An 18,405-nucleotide genomic window follows, 5' to 3' on the forward strand; every position below is an offset into this window, starting at 1 on the left:
GGCCAGGCAACGGTGGCCAGGCGACGGTGGCCAGGCGACGGTGGCCAGGCGACGGTGGCCAGGCGACAGTAGCCAGGCGACAGAAGCCAGGCGACAGAAGCCAGGAGACCAGTCTTACGACAGTAGCCAGGCGACGGTAGCCAAGCGACGATTGCCAGGCGACGGTAGCCAGGCGACGGTGGCCAGGCAACGGTGGCCAGGCGACGGTAGGCAGGCGACCGTAGCTAGGTGACAATAGCGAGGTGAAAATAGCCAGGCGACGCAGCCTGGCAAAGGTAGCCAGGCGACGGTTGCCAGGTGACGGTAACCAAGCGATCAGTCTTAAGACGGTAGCCAGGCGACGGTGGCCAGGCGACGGTGGCCAGGCGACGGTGGCCAGGCGACGGTGGCCAGGCGATGGTGGCCAGGCGACGGTGGCCAGGCGACTGCAGTGTGGCTAGCTTGTATCGATATATCTAGAGGGTTCTTTAACACTGAAAATCTCTCGCCACACGTTCTGCTAGAGCTAAACAACTGTTATTTCTCTTTAAAGCTATTATAATCTAAATTCTCAAACCTTCTTTCTTCCTGCTGTACATCCATCTTCCTCTCCCTCCCTCTCCTCCACCTCACTCTCTTCCCTCCCTTTTCCTTCGTTTCAATATTCTCTCACCCAGTTAATCTCCCACTGTCTCAGTAAAGATAAGTTAGTGTTAGCCTACTAGCATTAGTCCGTTATTGTTAGCCTTTTAGCATTAGTCCATTATCATTGGCCTGCTAGGATTAGTCTGTTAGTATTAGCCTAGTGGTTGTTAGTCCTGGTAGCTCTGCTCTTTATTTTTTTATCTCTCTGCAAATGTTCAGCTGAACTTTGACCCAACAGGAACAGGAAGTGATTGACAGAGTCCTGGTTACTTTAACCAACCCATCAAAAATGTTCAAGGGGCCGCAGCCTAGTCCTGTTGAAGTAAAGACACCCGTCTCTCTGCTCGCCCTCCTGTAGCTTCCTCCTTTCTCTCTCTCTCTCTCTCTCTCTTTCTTCGTCTGTCCTTGGCGTGGTCATGGCATGTCGTCGATGGCGTATCGTCAGGGCGAGTCGTCAGGGGCGTGTCGTCGGTGGGCGTGGTGAGGGTGTGTCGTCAGGGGACGTGTCGTCAGTGGGCGTGGTCAGGGTGTGTCGTCAGGGGGCGTGTCGTCAGTGGGCATGGTCAGGGTGTGTCGTCAGGGGGCGTGTCGTCAGTGGGCGTGGTCAGGGTGTGTCGTCAGGGGGTGTGTCGTCAGTGGCCGTGGTCAGGGTGTGTCGTCAGGGGGTGTGTCATCCGGGGAAAGAGTTCAGAGCAGGTCGTCGGGGGCGTGGTCAGGGCGTGTCGTCGGTGGGCGTGGTCAGGGCGTGTCGTCGGTGGGCGTGGTCAGGGCGTGTCGTCAGTGGGCGTGGTCAGGGCGTGTCGTCGGGGGGCGTGGTCAGGGCGTGTCGTCGGGGGGCGTGGTCAGGGCGTGTCGTCGGGGGGCGTGGTCAGGGCGTGTCGTCGGTGGGCGTGGTCAGGGCGTGTCGTCGGGGGGCGTGGTCAGGGCGTGTCGTCGGTGGGCGTGGTCAGGGCGTGTCGTTGGGGGGCGTGTCGTCCGGGGAAAGAGGTCATAGCATGTCGTCGGGGGCGTGGTCAGAGCATAGGTGGCCAGAGCAGGTCGTCGGGGGCGTGGTCAGAGCAGGTCGTCGGGGGCGTGGTCAGAGCAGGTCGTCGGGGGCGTGGTCAGAGCAGGTCGTCGGGGGCGTGGTCAGAGCAGGTCGTCGGGGGCGTGGTCAGAGCAGGTCGTCGGGGGCGTGGTCAGAGCAGGTCGTCGGGGGCGTGGTCAAAGCAGGTCGTCGGGGGCGTGGTCAAAGCAGGTCGTCGGGGGCGTGGTCAGAGCAGGTCGTCGGGGGCGTGGTCAGAGCAGGTCGTCGGGGCCGACTCCGAGGGCCCTGAGCTGGTCCACCATGGAGTCCAGGTGTCCGGGGTCGGGGTAGCCGTGACCCGTCAGGTTGGAGCCAAACTCTGTCTTATGGTGCACCTGGAACACACACACAAAAGAGTATGTATGCATGCGTGCACGTGTGTACGTGTTTGTGTGCACGTACGTGTGTGCGCGTGTGTGCGCGTGCGTGCGTGTACCTGGTTCCACACCACCGTGTCCTCCTCTCCCGAGGTGCAGGACCTTCCCACGGTGAAGACGAGTCTGCGCTCCCAGGCGACCACCAGCAGACCCAACACCTGAACAGACGCACGCGTTAGACGACCTCCCTTCTTAGCCTCTGAACCGTTTACCCGGGTTCCTGTGGCGACCGGGTGGATGCGTTCGCCGTACCTGTCGTCCCTTCGGCGTGTCCGGGAGGTAGCAGTGTCTGGGGAACCCCCGCGCTGTGAAGGGCTTGCCCGGGTTCACGTCCTCCGGACCCTGGACACACACACACACACACACACACACACACACACACACACGTAGCCTTACAGTTCAGCACAACCTGGTACCAGCGTGGATAGTGAGGGTTTAGGGCGGGGGGGTACCCGGGTACCAGCTGAGATAGTGAGGGTTTAGGGTGAGGGGGTACCCTGGTACCAGCTGGGATAGTGAGGGTTTAGGGTGAGGGGGTACCCTGGTACCAGCGTGGATAGTGAGGGTTTAGGGCGGGGGGGTACCTGGGTACCAGCTGGGATAGTGAGGGTTTAGGGCGAGGGGGTACCCTGGTACCAGCTGGGATAGTGAGGGTTTAGGGCAGTGGTGTACCCTGGTACCAGCTGGGATAGTGAGGGTTTAGGGCAGTGGTGTACCCTGGTACCAGCGTGGATAGTGAGGGTTTAGGGCGGTGGTGTACCCGGGTACCAGCGTGGACAGTGAGGGTTTAGGGTGGGGGTGTACCCGGGTACCAGCGTGGATAGTGAGGGTTTAGGGCGGTGGTGTACCCTGGTACCAGCGTGGACAGTGAGGGTTTAGGTCGGGGGTGTACCTGGGTACCAGCTGGGATGTTGTAGACGATGCGGATGGTTTTGCAGTCGGGGTAACCAGGGAGGGAGGGGGGGATGACGTGGAACTGCATCTTCCCTGCCGGCTGGTTCCCGGTCCTCACCCCGTAGACCGTCTTACAGATCGCACACTGAAGGCTACAGATAGACAGGTTAAAGGGAGGGACAGACAGTTTAGAGAGAGAGGCAGACAAGTGAGAGAGGAGAGAGAGAGAGAGATGGGTTGGAAAGGAGAGATGGTTTAGAGAGAGACAGGTGAGTAGAGAGATACTGGTTAGAGAGAGAGACGGGTAAGAGGGGAGAGAGATAAACGGGTTAGGAGGATGGAGAGAGCCGGTTAGAGGAGAGAGAGACGGGTAAAAGAGAGACATGCAGTGTTACCCACAGACAGAAAGCAATGTATGGTGCCAGGGCCGGAGTGGGGGGGGACAAGGAGTCCTGAGGGGGATGACGAGCAGCCCAGACAGGGGGGGTTGGTTCGATGAATGGTCTTCACTGGGCCAAATATCCCGCTGTTTCGGGTTTTCCTCTGACCCGGGGATTCCACCGGACGCGTTACAGCAACGTTACGGCTGCGACTCTGCCCTGCTTGCATTTCCACCGGGCGCGTTACGGCAGCGCAACGCGCGTTGCGAGCCAGCCGTATTCACGCGAGATCACGAGATCACGCGATAATTCCTAAACCTAATGTACTCAACTTCCACTCCCAAAACGACTGCAATTAAATGCCACGCTTTGACCTTCCGGCCATTGCCCTTATAAAAATTATGATTTGATACATAAATGACGTTGTACATAAAAATATATATATTTTTTTCTGTATGTCATTGCGGGCCGCCAGGAATGTTTCTGCGGGCCGCCATTGGCCCGCGGGGCCGCACTTTGAGAACCAATGGGGTAGAGGTTAGAGAGAGATAGGTTAGTGGAGAGAGAGACGGGTTAAAGAGAGACAGGTAAGAGGGGAAAGAGACGGGTCAAAGAGACAGACGGTTCAGAGGAGAGAGAGACAGACGGGTCAGAGGAGAGAGAGACAGACGGGTCAGAGGGGAGAGAGACAGACGGGTCAGAGGAGAGAGAGACAGACGGGTCAGAGGAGAGAGAGACAGACGGGTCAGAGGAGAGAGAGACAGACGGGTCGGAGGAGAGAGAGAGACAGACGGGTCGGAGGGGAGAGAGACAGACGGGTCAGAGGGGAGAGAGACAGACGGGTCAGAGGAGAGAGAGACAGACGGTTCAGAGGGGAGAGAGACAGACGGGTCAGAGGGGAGAGAGACAGACGGGTCAGAGGGGAGAGAGACAGACGGGTCAGAGGAGAGAGAGACAGACGGGTCAGAGGAGAGAGAGACAGACGGGTCAGAGGAGAGAGAGACAGACGGGTCAGAGGAGAGAGAGACAGACGGGTCAGAGGGGAGAGAGACAGACGGGTCAGAGGGGAGAGAGACAGACGGGTCAGAGGAGAGAGAGACAGACGGGTCAGAGGAGAGAGAGACAGACGGGTCAGAGACAGACGGGTCAGAGGAGAGAGAGACAGACGGGTCAGAGGAGAGAGAGACAGACGGGTCAGAGGGGAGAGAGACAGACGGGTCGGAGGGGAGAGAGACAGACGGGTCAGAGGAGAGAGAGACAGACGGGTCAGAGGAGAGAGAGACAGACGGGTCGGAGGAGAGAGAGAGACAGACGGGTCAGAGGGGAGAGAGACAGACGGGTCGGAGGGGAGAGAGACAGACGGGTCAGAGGGGAGAGAGACAGACGGGTCAGAGGGGAGAGAGACAGACGGGTCAGAGGGGAGAGAGACAGACGGGTCAGAGGAGAGAGAGACAGACGGGTCGGAGGAGAGAGAGAGACAGACGGGTCAGAGGAGAGAGAGACAGACGGGTCAGAGGGGAGAGAGACAGACGGGTCAGAGGGGAGAGAGACAGACGGGTCAGAGGGGAGAGAGACAGACGGGTCAGAGGAGAGAGAGACAGACGGGTCGGAGGAGAGAGAGAGACAGACGGGTCAGAGGAGAGAGAGACAGACGGGTCAGAGGGGAGAGAGACAGACGGGTCGGAGGAGAGAGAGACAGACGGGTCAGAGGGGAGAGAGACAGACGGGTCAGAGGAGAGAGAGACAGACGGGTCGGAGGGGGTCAGCGGGGCTGGAGACGGGAGGAGCTCAGCGTCTACCTGCCGTCCCTGTAGCTGGCGTTGTAGCGGGCCAGCAGGCAGCCGAGGTGCTGGACGTGGCCACACTCGGCCAGCCGGACCACCGTGTCAGCCCGGGCGGAGGACCCCGTCTGGGGGCCCACGTACCCGGCCGGCCCCGCGAGGGGGTCCATGCAGATGGGACAGTCCTGCAGGAGGGGAGCCAGAGGTCAGGGCGGAGTCCAGGGAGGAGGAGGAGGAGGAGGAAGAGGAGGAGGAAGGTGATGTGAGAAAGTGCTCCTCCTACCTGGTCCTGGGGGGTCTTGACCTTCAGCACGTACCTCCTCACCACCTCCTCGGGGCTGCGGCCTGCGAGAGGAGGAAGAGGAGCTCAGTGAGTGAGTGAGTGAGTGACTGTGAGAGTGAGTGAGTGAGTGAGTGAGTGAGTGAGTGAGTGAGTGAGTGAGTGAGTGAGTGAGTGAGTGAGTGAGTGAGTGAGTGAGTGAGTGAGTGAGTGTGTGAGTGAGTGAGTGAGTGACTATGAGAGTGAGTGAGTGAGTGACTGTGAGAGTGAGTGAGTGACTGACTGAGTGAGTGACTAAGTGAGTGAGTGAGTGAGTGAGTGAGAGTGTGAGAAAGTGAGAGAGAGAGTGAGTGAGTGAGTGAGTGAGTGAGTGAGTGAGTGAGTGAGTGAGTGAGTGTGAGAGGGAGTGACTGTGAGAGGGAGTTAAGGCTTTGACTTTTGCCCAAAAATCATATTCGAAGTTCGTTTGTTTATTAATATTAATATTTATTAATAATATTTTGACCATTAAATGCATTCAGTAAGACCTGGGCTGAATTCGAATACTTAGTACATGCTATTTCTGTTCAGTGTCTACTACTTGACCATACTACCCTTGACAGTGTAGTACGGTCTACAGCTATGCATAGAACGCCTCCGAACGCTTCCGAACACCGCCGAAACTCCACCGGATGTTTGGAGATGACATATCTCCCCTCAGATGCCGGCAAAATTACCTTGATAAGTTACCTGTTTTCCGTCTTGTCATCGTTGCTATTAAATTAAAAATGTCTCTTTTTACTTAATTGCTTACTTAACTTTTTTACTCTTTTTAATGTCTCTTTTTTCGCCGCTTTCTACGACGTCCAGGATTGGGCTTTGCGAGGTTGGTTTACCGGCGTTGCTATGGTTACCGGTCCTGCGTGTTCCAACGGTTTATTAGGTTTCTAGTAAATCGCTGTCTAATCAATACTTCAGTCACTGCCTCTTCCGTGGTCGTTACAATATTATGAATAGACTGCGTCGGGTTCTCCGACGTCTCTCCCTCTTGGCCTGCCCATAACAGGTTCGAATATTAAGGGCTGCCTAATATTCGTTTGAATTTTGATTTATTTTTTGATACTCGAATTACATTCGAATCACGAAGTTCGGAGTCAAAGCCCTAGCGTGAGTGACTGTGGGAGCGAGAGCATGCCTCACCCTTGCGCGTTTGTTTCTTGCTGGTCTTGCGGCAGCAGCTTGTGAACCCCGGGACCGGTCTGAGCAGGTTCTTGGGGACGAGGGGGTGGTCCTCCGGAGGACGGGTCAGACACACAGGAAGTCCTGCGGCACTCATCAGGGTCCCGGTGATGCCTGCACAGACATGGATATAGATATAGATTGGTTATACATAGACGTGAGAGGGAACCAGTGACGGCGTGGTAGCGAGTGAGTGATAGTGAGATTGATACTGAGTGAGAGAGTGGTACTGGGAGAGTGATACATGAGTGAGTGATATTGAGTGAGTGACAGAGAGTGAGTCATAGTAAGTGAGTGAGTCATAGTGTGTGAATGAGTGATAGTGAGTGAATGAGACAGAGAGGGAGTGAGTGAGTGATGGTGTGTTAGTGATAGATAGTGAATGAGTCATAGTGAGTGAGTGATAGTGAGTGAATGAGACAGAGAGGGAGTGAGTGAGTGATTGATAGTGTGTTAGTGATTGATAGTGCTTGCTGACCTGCTAGGGCTGGCTGTATCAGACTGGAGGGCTTGATGTTCTTTACCGGCACCATCGGAATGCTGCAACACAACACAACACAAACTGGTCACACACCACACACACACACACACACACACACACACACCAGGGAGCAACACTGCAACCATTTATCACGTGGATGAGAGTTTTTTTTTTCCCAGGTCGCATTGGTGCCATTAAAATAACAAGAATACAAACAGAGATGATAGTTGTCCCAACGAGGGGACGGCGACCGCCCCATGCTGCTTTATTTTTCCACACAGGGCTGTTGCCACGCTGACATTAGTAGACATCCTCATTTTTTCCCATTTATTTATTTATTTTTCACATTAGTGAGAACACATGTTTGATTGGAGAACCATAAGCAGAACCACACCATGACGAGCTAGTGACGTGCTGGGGAAGTCTGCGGATGTGGTTTTGCAGCGCTTCGATGTGAATCGGATCACACACAAGTGCTGAACGATTCTGGGAAATAATTTCAATGCGAATATTTAGACCAGTTCCACTTTTTAGGTTCCTTATGTTTATAATCGACACAAGCAAATTCATTTATAGCATGACCAACACAACATTGGTAGCAGTCAACATATAAACGGCTCTCTCCTTTAACCCAGGCTTATGTCTGGAGATGAACTGATGCGTGAATTGATATTATTTAACTATTGAAAATTGAAAGAAAAAATTAAATCGTGTTCTATTGCATCGCTATGTCTGTTTGAATTCGATTCATCTTTCAGCCCTAGTACACCTGACGTTAGCGCTGCGTGGTAGAAAGACAAAGAACGTCTGATGATATGATTTGAGCTCTTGTTTTTCTCACGACCCACTTAAAATCCAGCTGAGACCAACGGCTAAATGGCGAATTTGTCGATGTGCTGAAGTGATGGTACGTGATAAAGGACATGGCAACACGGCCACAAAGAGCCAAAAAGGAGTGCGGACAGATTTGTATGGATGTCCCCAAATTAAAAAGTTGGCGGCACCATTGCCACAAGTTGAAAATGTTACTCTTGAGCCCTACCTTACCGGCACACATACACACGCACAAACCTTACCCCCCACACACACACACTCTTTTGTTTGCCTTGCCCTCTCTCTTTGTGTTTGTCTCTCTCTCTCTCTCTCTCTCTCTCCCTCTCCCTCCCCCTCTCCCTCTCTCTCTCTCTCTCTCCCTCTCTCTCTCTCTCTCTCTCTCTCTCCCTCCCCCTCTCTCTCCCTCCCCCTCTCTCTCTCTCTCTCTCTCCCTCTCCCTCTCCCTCTCTCTCCCTCCCCCTCTCTCTCTCCCTCTCTCTCTCCCCCTCTCTCTCTCTCTCTCCTCTCCCCCCAGATGGCCACCAGCTGGCCTCATTTGGAAACCAGACAATCAGAAATTCCCACACTCTTCCCTGTGCGTGCGCACACACGCACACCCACAGACACACACACACCAAATTCCAACAGTAACCATTCATCTAGAATAGGTTTCTGTCTGATCTGCTCTGAACACACGGAGCCGACACGGATCACTCTCTACCACCAAGGGTTCTGGAGGTTTGGACTTTCGATTAAAGACTTTAAGTTCTCCACAACCCACATGAAGCCATCTGGAGGGAGTGGAGGAGAGAGTTGGGGAGTAGGAGAGAGGAAGGGAGAGGAGGGGGAAGAGAGCAGCGGAGAAGGAGGAGAGAGAGGAGAGACGAGGTAAGAGGAGAGAGAGAAGGGAGGAGGAGGAGGAGAGAGAGAAGGGAGGAGGAGAGAGAGAAGGGAGGAGGAGGAGAGAGAGAAGGGAGGAGGAGGAGGAGAGAGGAAGGGAGAGGAGGCGGAAGAGAGCAGCGGAGAAGGTGGAGAGAGAGGAGGAGAGACGAGGTAGGAGGAGAGAGAAAAGGGAGGAGGAGGAGGAGAGAGAGGAGGAGGGACGAGGTAGGAGGAGAGAGAGAAGGGAGGAGGAGGAGGAGAGAGAGGAGGAGGGACGAGGTAGGAGGAGAGAGAAGGGAGGAGGAGGAGGAGGAGGAGGAGGAGGAGGAGGAGCCAGCATTGTGTTGCTAATGAGAAACAGGCTCCTGTGAACCAACAAAAGTTACCATGGAAACCAACAAAGGAACGGACAGGGCTCCTAGACCAGGGGGAGGGGAGGGGAAGAGTGTGAGTGTGAGTGTGAGTGTGTGTGTGTGTTTTACCCAGCAGCCAGCAGAGTTCTGTTCTGGGCCCGGGCGATTCTCTGGAGCGCCGGTCGGCTCAGCCCGGCTAGACTGGATCGCCGCGGCAACGGGACAAGGGTGACATCGCCGTTGGGCTTCATCACCACGGGGGAGGGAGACGGCACGGGGGAGGGGGGCGTGGTCACGGCCGTCGCCGGGGTCACCAGCGTGGCGATGGGCACCGGTCGCTCGGCGTGCGGGGCGTCCCGTTTGGCCGACCGGGACGGCCCGTCGGCGGAGCCCGAGGTGAGGGCGGAGCTCACGGTGAGGGCGGAGCTCACGCTGAGGGCGGCGAGCGATTGGGCGAAGAGCTGGGCGTTCTTGCGCGGCGAGGCGGTGTTGCGGGAGATGGCCAGGCCGTGCGGCAGCTGCCAGTCGCAGCTCTGCCGGGGGGCGTGGCCCAGCGTGGCGGAGCGGGGCGGGGCTTGAGGGGGCGGGGCGGGGAGCCTCTTGGTGCGTCGGCCCAGCGTCTGAACCCCGCCGCTCTTCACACTCCGGACCAGCACGCACTGCTGGCAGTCGCAGGAGGGGGCGGGGCCGGCGGCCGGGCCCGTGGCCGGGCCGTTGGGGAAGGGGGCGTTCCCGGCGTTGGAGCCGGCCACGCCCACCCCCAACAGGGCCCCGCCCCCAAACCTGGGCGCTCCGCGGGGGAGGGGCCCCGACACCAGGGGGTAGGCCATGTCCACACGCCGCCGCAGCCTCCGACACCGCCCGCTCTGCCGGTTCACCTGAGGACGACCACACAGGTCAGAGGTGACGTCGCACGACAGATAACGTCACGGACGCCGCCGCCGCCCCCCCTCATCACGCCGACGACTCGTACCTGGGTCATGGTGCTGAAGTCGATGAGCTGGGCCAGCCCGAGGGGCTCCAGGTCCAGCCCGGCCTGCTGCCGGCTGTGGGCCTTGTGGATGGCGATGGCCGCCTCCATGTCATAGGTGGTCCAGGCCCCCGTGGAGCTCTCCCACTCCCACTGCACGCCCTGCGCCGGGGCGGTCCCCGGCTCGTAGAAACACCGCCTCACCGGACGGATGGTGCCTGCCGGAATAGGATCATATGAGGGATGAAAAAGATCTTATCCTAGCTATCTTTGTTGCACAAGGGGAACGGGTTAACCTAGCGACTGTCGGTGCTATGCACTTTACACTTGGTTCTACGAACATCCTTATTGTACCGACAGCGGTATATATTGTTTCACTTTCTTATCACAAATGCACCAATCAGGACGCATTAAAAAAAAAAAAAAAAAAAACCTGTGCAGAGCTGCCCCGTGGCACCTCAGACGAACCCCAGGGTCTGTTCGGCCTCCGCTCTGAACCAAACACAGCAGGAGACGCTACCATCGCAACGACCCCAGAGAGCTAGCGGATACACGCTAGCACTGCCCCCCCCCCCCCCCCCCTTACCCCCTTCCCCCCCCCCCAACAGATGGCTCAGCACCCTTTCATCCGGCAGTCAGACACACAACATGACGATGGGGGAACAGAAAGCGAGAGGAAGGGAGACCGGCAGCCGGGAGAAAGAGCAGCAGGCGGGGGTCCATCTGCCCTCTGTGGTTCTCAGGGCTGCTGTTTCAAGGCGCTACCCAGTGCTGTAGAACCAGGCATCAGACCCACACCGGGGGGGGGGGGGGGGGGGGGGGTGTGTGTGTGTGTGTGTGTGTGTGTGTGTGTGTGTGTGTGTGTGTGTGTGTGTGTGTGTGTGTGTGTGTGTGTGTGTGTGTGTGTGTGTGTGTGTGTGTGTGTGTGTGTGTGTGTGGTACTACCCTTCACACCCACTGCAGAGTGGGTGTGAAGGGTAGTGTATTGGACATTTCCATAGGACATGTTTGGAAGACATTAGGACCCCTTAGTTATTATCTATGGTCACCAGTTCACTGTTTGAACCCCGCTCATCTTCCGTGAGGGGGACGGAGACAGACTCGGCTGACTCAGAGAGACCACGAGCTACATTCCTGAGATGGCCGAAGGAGTAGTGGCATCCCTGTCTGCTGCTGTTCCCTCAAGGACCTTTCCCTGCATCAACACTGGAGCTTTCCCACTGTTAAGAATAAACTCTTAAGTTTGTTCTTAGTTACGTTATCAATAAAGTAAAAAAAATGTCCACTGCACTAGCATCAACCATGATGCCCAACACTTTGTGTTTTCATTTCCTCCATGCGATCACATATCACTAAAACATTATTTCCTGTTGAGGGCTCTTTTTGTTGTTATTGGCCAGGCTTTCCCAGCATGCACTGCTGTGTTATGGTCATGTGAGATAAAAAAAAAGAAAAAACAGCCAGGCAGGTGAGTCCCGACTCAAAGGCTGAATAACAACATTCAGATCAAGAGAAGTCCTCTTGTTTCATTTATGTCTTTATCTCTCGACCTGCCTTCATCTGAAACACAAGATCGACAAGCAGTCTCAGAACCCTCCATCCAGTTCTTGGGGTAGTTCTAAGCCGATGCCCTACAGACCTTCCAGTCTACGCTCTAGTCACAACGAACCACAGGCTTGAGCATTTCGACATATATTCATGGCAAAAGTTATACAGAAGCAGAGCTGGTCAGCAGAACTGCACCTCCAGCCTGGCAGACAATGTTTATGGTCTCACATATTCATGGCAAAAGTTTATGGTCTCGCTCTGTGATTGCTCCCAGCCAAGGTTGTTATCAAACAATGCCCATACATGGCTTCAACATCACCCGACTCCTGTTGTTTCCCGTTCTGTTCTCCAAGCACAACTTGGTTATGCCACGTATTGGTGGCAAACCTTCACCCAGTTTCCCCTCACCCATCCACCTCCCCCCCTTATCCTTCAAGGAACACCTAGTCTCCCTGATCTTTCGACTTGGCCTCCCTTACCCGTTCACCTTGGTGGAAACCCTAGTAAATTTGTTTCACAACATTCTCTAACCATGAGGTTCTCTCGGCCTTGACAGAAGAACTCCATTGTTCACAGAATATTAGGCCATCCTGCTGGCTGGTTTTCACGTTTGGACTGGGTTGTAGATGAACAGCTGAACAATTTCCTGCTACATTCTGATTGATTAGTGGTGAGTGGGATCCCCTTGTCACCGTGGGAACACCATATGCTAGAGCCTAAAGAATATTGGTGATGCAAATATCCAGTCTATGCTCTGGGGTAGCAACACACAGGCTAACGGCATTAGCCAGAGATTATTGGTAATGTGTCGCAGACGACACATTTTAACAATAAGCACTGTTTGTATGGTAAGGGCAGCCGCCATGGAAGAGCCACAAACTCATCTCTTCTCGGGGAATCCATCAATTTCTGCCACACGTGAACACAACACCAGCCTCCTGGAGACGACAGACTAGGCCGTTAGACAGGGTCTAGTCCAGGGGCCGGTCCACCAAAGCCCCAGAGAGCCAGGACATACAGACGGAGCTCCATGAAGACAGAACTATGTTCAAAATAACAGTAATGAAGGAGCTCCAACGCAAACCATTTCGCAAACAAGAAACTAGTGCACAAACAATACACAAGGCCACCAGATAAACACTCTCGACTGGAGACTCCAATCAAGTAATGCACTTTATGTGGCACTCGTACCCGTGTCTTGTCTGAACTGGTGCATGGACTGGAGGTCGATGATGTATGGCGAGAGCCGGCTGTCCACCTGGCCGAGCACCACGCTTCCTCCTCTGGGGTCGCTGTTCCGTATGGCCGCTTCGATGTGATGGGACACGGCTGGGCCGTAGGGCCGCCAGCGGCCGTGCTCGTTCAGCCATTCCCATACGACCACGGCGGGGGCCAGCAGCATGTTGTTATAGGCCCTGGAGAGAAGGAAGTTTTATTAAGATGAGATGTGGGCTACTGTTCGACTATTACGAAAGGACTTTCTAGAAGTAGACGGGCACAATAAGCACACGGCAAAATAAGCTTAAACTCTCCCAACAATGGGACATAAGAGATTACATTTGTTGCGGGATTCGTGATAAGCTGGCCTATTTATACTCGGTACAAGCACGCCGTGTCTACCAACAGGGTCTTACATTTAACCAGGTATGGCTATGGAGCGGCGAAGAGGGCGATACATTTGCAAAAAAGATCCGTATATCCTGCATCGGTCGGGAGGTAAATCTCAGTCGTCGACATCGTTGTTATGGGTCGGCTTGAGAACAATCCTCTATATACCGCGATCGGTACTTCGCCCCACAGAAAACGTGTATCCTTGAAATGTAGTTAAAATGTAGATCTGCATTTTCGCCTTCCCTCCGATCTTTGGTGCCTTGTCCTGCTTAGGGTTTAATGCTTTAAACCCCTTTCTAACCTCCGAGCGCCCGCCGCAACACACTAGAAGCCGCAGAGACTCGGGCTGTGTCGGTTAGTTGGGGCGTAGCAAGTTGGGAAAAGTTGAAAAAGTAGCGAGATACAGCAGTAGGTTTACACACTCCCAGAAGTCCCGATGACAGACAAGACGCGAGTTCACTGGAGGAACGGGTCGACCAAGTTATGAAAAACATCACATAGCGACTCTCCGTTGCCCTTGAGCCCTATCGAGAGAAAAAAAGCGGTGTCCCGTAAACATGTGTGTCGTGTTCATGATTTATAGGAGAAGCCAGCAACCTTGTAATCATTGCTATGTTAATATCCTCTATTTAAGTTTTCGAAGTTTATTTTTTGTCGTGTTGACTATTCCAACGAACTACACCGGGAGTTTCCGTGGAGAACTTGAAAAGGGCAATGTGAATTTAACCAAACTATAAATTATAACACTTACCCGATGATAGGGGTCCAGTGGTGTAATGTCGAGATACCCTTCCTCGTAAAAAACGACTTTTATTGTGAATTATATCCCATCGTGGATGTTCTCCGACGGGTCCCACGATCAGCGCTAGCACAGATTTCTTTGTCCGCGCGGCACTCGACCAGACACCGCATACGGGACAGAAACCCGGACCCGACGCTAAGTGTGGAAGCTAGGGAGACGGTTCATATGACTCTCCAACCAGAACCTATTTTTCCAAAATATCATTTTTTTTGCTCTTTTCGACTCAACTTGTGGCGTCCGTCTCGACCAGGCAGCGCTCAGTGTATTTTGTGTTGAACTAGTCCTCATCAAGCACTAACCATGGCCATCCCCCACCCGCATTCACACTAGGGGACAATACACCAAAACCCATTCTGTAGTGGGCGAATGGTAGGCCTGCAGGACCAACGAGGGCGACAATTAAACGACTGTATATAATGTAAGACTGTGAAGAAATCGGTACATTTCTTTTATTGAAAGGCCCAGTAGTATGAACTTTCTACATCCATATCAACTTGTTATAAGTTACTATGTAATGCTTTCAACAGACTGAAACTGTTCCGGGAGTTTTGATGAGCTATGCTGCCGCCCCGTGTTTCATCGTGGATGTGTTCAGCGTACAAATACAGTCTTCATAATAGTGTCGCCAGGTGGCGCTGTCGCTCTATATTCCCATGTCGAATTTTCTAAACGGAGGATTATGCGTTATAGAGGATTTAGCATTTTTGTATGTGTTGGATGCATGGCTACGCACAATAATTGATTATAATATGCAATAACAGTAATAGATAACGAGCTATAGCGATTCTAATTAGTACGTCCAAATAGACATTTGGCTAGGATGCCAACATCCAAAGGCTCCATAGCTCAGGGGTTAGAGCACTGGTCTTGTAAACCAGGGGTCGCGAGTTCAAATCTCGCTGGGGCCTAGACAATCTTTTTGATTTTGCAGTTCATCGCCCAATGAAAGACGCTCAGAAAGAAATTATATCAAGAAAGTATCTCCTTTTCATCGTGTTATTGCTATACTAATAAGGCCGTTTTCTATCGTTTCTTGCTGAAACATTATCACTGCCACTTTGTTAACGTTCCAGTTATTTTATGTTATATTTAACATTGGAGTGATTTAGGGCAGCATGTGATGTCAAATGATATGGGTCTCCATAGCAAAGTAACACGTATACTAGGCCAAGACAAACACAAGAATATCGCTTTTATTTACCGATCGTTCATAGCTGTGAATCAAACATATGTCACACCGTAAACCATGGACTGTACCAATAAGTAAACTATGAAGCGTTTACTTAACTAAACTATGGATTTCTACATTTTGTATCTTTAAAACAAGGCCGTTTGACGATTTTAGAGCCCGGATAGCTCAGTCGGTAGAGCATCAGACTTTTAATCTGAGGGTCCAGGGTTCAAGTCCCTGTTCGGGCGATAGTCTTTTATCAATATTTGGGCTACTAAAACTTAGCAATCTATTGTGTTGGTAACTTCACTCAAATCTATCTGCAGTCAAGTATGCATTTAGACAAATACAATAAAATATGAATATAATATGTGCAACCTTTGTGGTTGTTCAAGACACACTGAAGGCATGATGCCACCATAGGTTTTCAGAGAACTGCACACTGAAGGCATGCCCTTCTTAGGGCAATTTCCCACTTAATCCTCCTCACTCTGGTTTTGGGAAACCTTAAAAAAGTGAGAAATGTACCCAGATATATTAATTATTGTCAACATTTTCAATCCGTATTTAAGATTAACCACACTAAAAACTAAATTATATTTTAGTTTCGGGGAAACTGAGCCGATGAAGTACAATTACAAAACAAGGATAGTGTTGGCTGTATGGCTGTGTTCTTAGGCATCAGGCACAGCTATAGGTACATCAATTACCTCAACAGGCCTCCTGGTCAGATTGACATTCGGCTTGGCTGCAGCAGACAAAGTCCCACCGAACCGCGCTTTCTCAAACTGAAAATCAACCAAGAATAGTCTTAATAAAATGGTGTTAAAAATGACATTATACACGCACCAGTGATACTCATGAAAGTTATGTAAACACACAGATCTGAGATGAGTTGATCATGGCTAACCAGGTGAATGACATGGTATTTAATGTGATGGAAACATTCACCATCGCCAGCGTCAATGCAGGCCTCCCAGGGCTCCGTGCAGGCGCAGCAGAGGTGGAGGCAGAGGTAGCTGCAGGGCTTCTCACAGACTGACAGACAGAAACAATAAAACCATTAAACAAGCATTAATACTAATCAATATGGGATTTTGTCCACATCACAAATTGTAAGCCTACAAAATGCATTTATTTCACCAGGCTCTCAATATTACCTGCTGGGAGTGAAAGCCACAGGTACATGTCTGGGCTATCCCTAAGATTAAGGTCTGCCCACGCAGCATCATGGGACATTTCTCAATCTGTAATTAATTGAAAAGAATGATTTACTTAGACACAATTGGTTCACTTTGGAGTTTTGGTTTACTGTTGGGGCAAAGCTTACCTTCTGGTAGAGGTTGGGCCACTTGGCCTGTTTTGGAGATGGCCTGTTCCCTGCACTGGAGGGCCAAGTGCCAGAAGAGGCAAATACCTTCAGGCGGGTGTGTGTGTGTGATGCGTACAAAATAATCCCTAGTATATCCCCATGTAATTTAAAATGGTTGTTTACCGTACAGGTGAATTAAAATGGTCGTTCACCGTACAGGTGAATTAAATTTGGTCGTTCACCGTAATCGTACTACTAGTTCCTACTGAGGCTGACATGCAATAAGTTAACAAGAAGTTGACCCAAGTTAGTAAAGTTAAACCGATGCTAACATGCTAGTAAATTAACCAAAGTCAGTGAAATGACAAGGAAAAGTAGTGACATGTCCGGACAAGGTAAGACAATCCGCACGGTCAGACTTTTGGATTAAATAATACCAATATTCAGTAGAACGAATTTAGAACGTCGATCATTTCAAGTTAGTAAAGTTAAACCGATGCTAACATGCTAGTAAATTAACCAAAGTCAGTGAAATGACAAGGAAAATTTGTGACATGTCCGGACAAGGTAAGACAATCCGAACGGTCAGATAAAGTAATACCCTATATTCAGTAGAACGAATTTATAACGTCGATCATTTCCGCGATTTATTGGTTCTTAAATGTAAAGCATTTGTTGTAATGTAAATTGCAAACAGCGTACTTACTACCGTTATTACCGCTACCTTTTCCAGAGCATGACCTGTCCGAATTTATAAGGTGGATCATTTCCGCGATTGGATGTGTTAAATGTGTTAAATGTGTTTTAATGTAATTCAAACCCTTACCTTACAGAGTCGTTTTCAGGAATGCCGATTGAATACGTGTGGTTTGTTCTACAGTTAAAATCCATTCCGAATTCGGAGCGTCGCTAGCCTGTCCGTGATTGGCTTAGCGCAGGGAGAGAAATGGACAGTGGAACGTGTGATTGGTCATTCTGGTGAAAAGATATGGGAGAGAAATGGAGAGAAATGGACAGTGGAACGTGTGATTGGTCATTCTGGTGAAAAGATATTGGAAATCCGATGATTTGATTGGACGATCCAGAATCTAGAAAGCAGACGGATCGGATTTAGGTAATGGCTATTTGAATCAAAAAGATCGGACGCCCAACGTGGGGCTCGAACCCACGACCCTGAGATTAAGAGTCTCATGCTCTACCGACTGAGCTAGCCGGGCGATACTCACTCTAACTCTAGAGCCTTTTTTTAATGGGCAAAGAATGATAGAACATCTCATGAGATATTTGTGTTGTCTTTTACACCACTTTAAATTAATTGTATGCATAAAATCGTTCATTGGTCTCTACGGATAAATAAAACTGAAGGGATATCTGTACCTCCATGACACTGCATTTGTATTATATTCTTGCATAACAGCAATGTTGGCACGCAAACGTCATACTTATATATAGGGTTAATTTGCAGGGCTCTGGTCTTCAGAGAGAGGTATACTAATGTCTGTTTAACTACCAATGCATTTCGTGTTACTTCGAAAGATGTATCATGTTCGACACTATATCTTGTCAGTATTTTGCTTCGCATGCGTAGAGCAAGGTTATGGCCCCCTAACCCCTAGTCCGCCTTACGTGGGCTCCAAAATTAAGCAAATAGAATAAAAATAAGTGAGCGATAATGACAGTCAGAAAAGGCTCAATCATTGATGGGTATAGGTATGTGTGCTTATCTGTTTATTCTTGGTTGTAATGAAAATAGTGGCATGGCAGGCTCTCCAAATTTGGATATGGAACATGTATGTTATCTGGGTAATCTATAATCAGTGGGTGAAAAACTGTGGCACAATA

General features: G+C 51.5%; 1 protein-coding gene, 1 long non-coding RNA gene and 3 other non-coding genes across 6 annotated transcripts; 2 read left to right on the forward strand and 3 right to left on the reverse strand.

Annotated features, from left to right (window-relative positions):
- Positions 1-1,177: 1,177 nt before the first annotated feature.
- Positions 1,178-14,574, reverse strand: LOC132454634 (E3 ubiquitin-protein ligase DTX4-like). 2 transcript variants are annotated; one of them, XM_060048125.1, is made up of 12 exons: positions 14,030-14,574; positions 12,859-13,082; positions 10,123-10,337; positions 9,279-10,027; positions 7,099-7,160; positions 6,582-6,734; positions 5,406-5,467; positions 5,141-5,307; positions 2,960-3,113; positions 2,320-2,409; positions 2,127-2,225; positions 1,178-2,025 (listed from the first exon to the last, which is right to left on the reverse strand). In XM_060048125.1, exons 2-12 carry the CDS (start codon positions 13,067-13,069, stop codon positions 1,903-1,905), a joined length of 2,085 nt encoding a protein of 694 aa, XP_059904108.1. In that variant the 5' UTR covers positions 13,070-13,082; positions 14,030-14,574; the 3' UTR covers positions 1,178-1,902. The 2 variants fall into 2 exon arrangements, with proteins under 2 accessions (XP_059904108.1, XP_059904107.1); XM_060048124.1 differs by lacking the exon at positions 14,030-14,574 and adding an exon at positions 13,302-13,955.
- A 341-nt stretch (positions 14,575-14,915) lies between these two features.
- On the forward strand, positions 14,916-14,988 carry trnat-ugu (transfer RNA threonine (anticodon UGU)). The gene has a single exon. It is a non-coding gene; the product is annotated as a tRNA-Thr (tRNA).
- A 438-nt stretch (positions 14,989-15,426) lies between these two features.
- trnak-uuu (transfer RNA lysine (anticodon UUU)) lies at positions 15,427-15,499 on the forward strand. Its single transcript has one exon. It is a non-coding gene; the product is annotated as a tRNA-Lys (tRNA).
- Positions 15,500-15,786: 287 nt separating this feature from the next.
- LOC132453698 (uncharacterized) lies at positions 15,787-16,678 on the reverse strand. The gene is made up of 3 exons (XR_009524780.1): positions 16,582-16,678; positions 16,203-16,498; positions 15,787-16,039 (listed from the first exon to the last, which is right to left on the reverse strand). It is a non-coding gene; the product is annotated as an uncharacterized LOC132453698 (long non-coding RNA).
- Positions 16,679-17,707: 1,029 nt separating this feature from the next.
- trnak-cuu (transfer RNA lysine (anticodon CUU)) lies at positions 17,708-17,780 on the reverse strand. Its single transcript has one exon. It is a non-coding gene; the product is annotated as a tRNA-Lys (tRNA).
- Between the last annotated feature and the right edge of the window lie 625 nt (positions 17,781-18,405).

This window comes from Gadus macrocephalus, chromosome 3, assembly GCF_031168955.1.
Source record: "Gadus macrocephalus chromosome 3, ASM3116895v1".
NCBI lineage: Eukaryota > Metazoa > Chordata > Actinopteri > Gadiformes > Gadidae > Gadus > Gadus macrocephalus.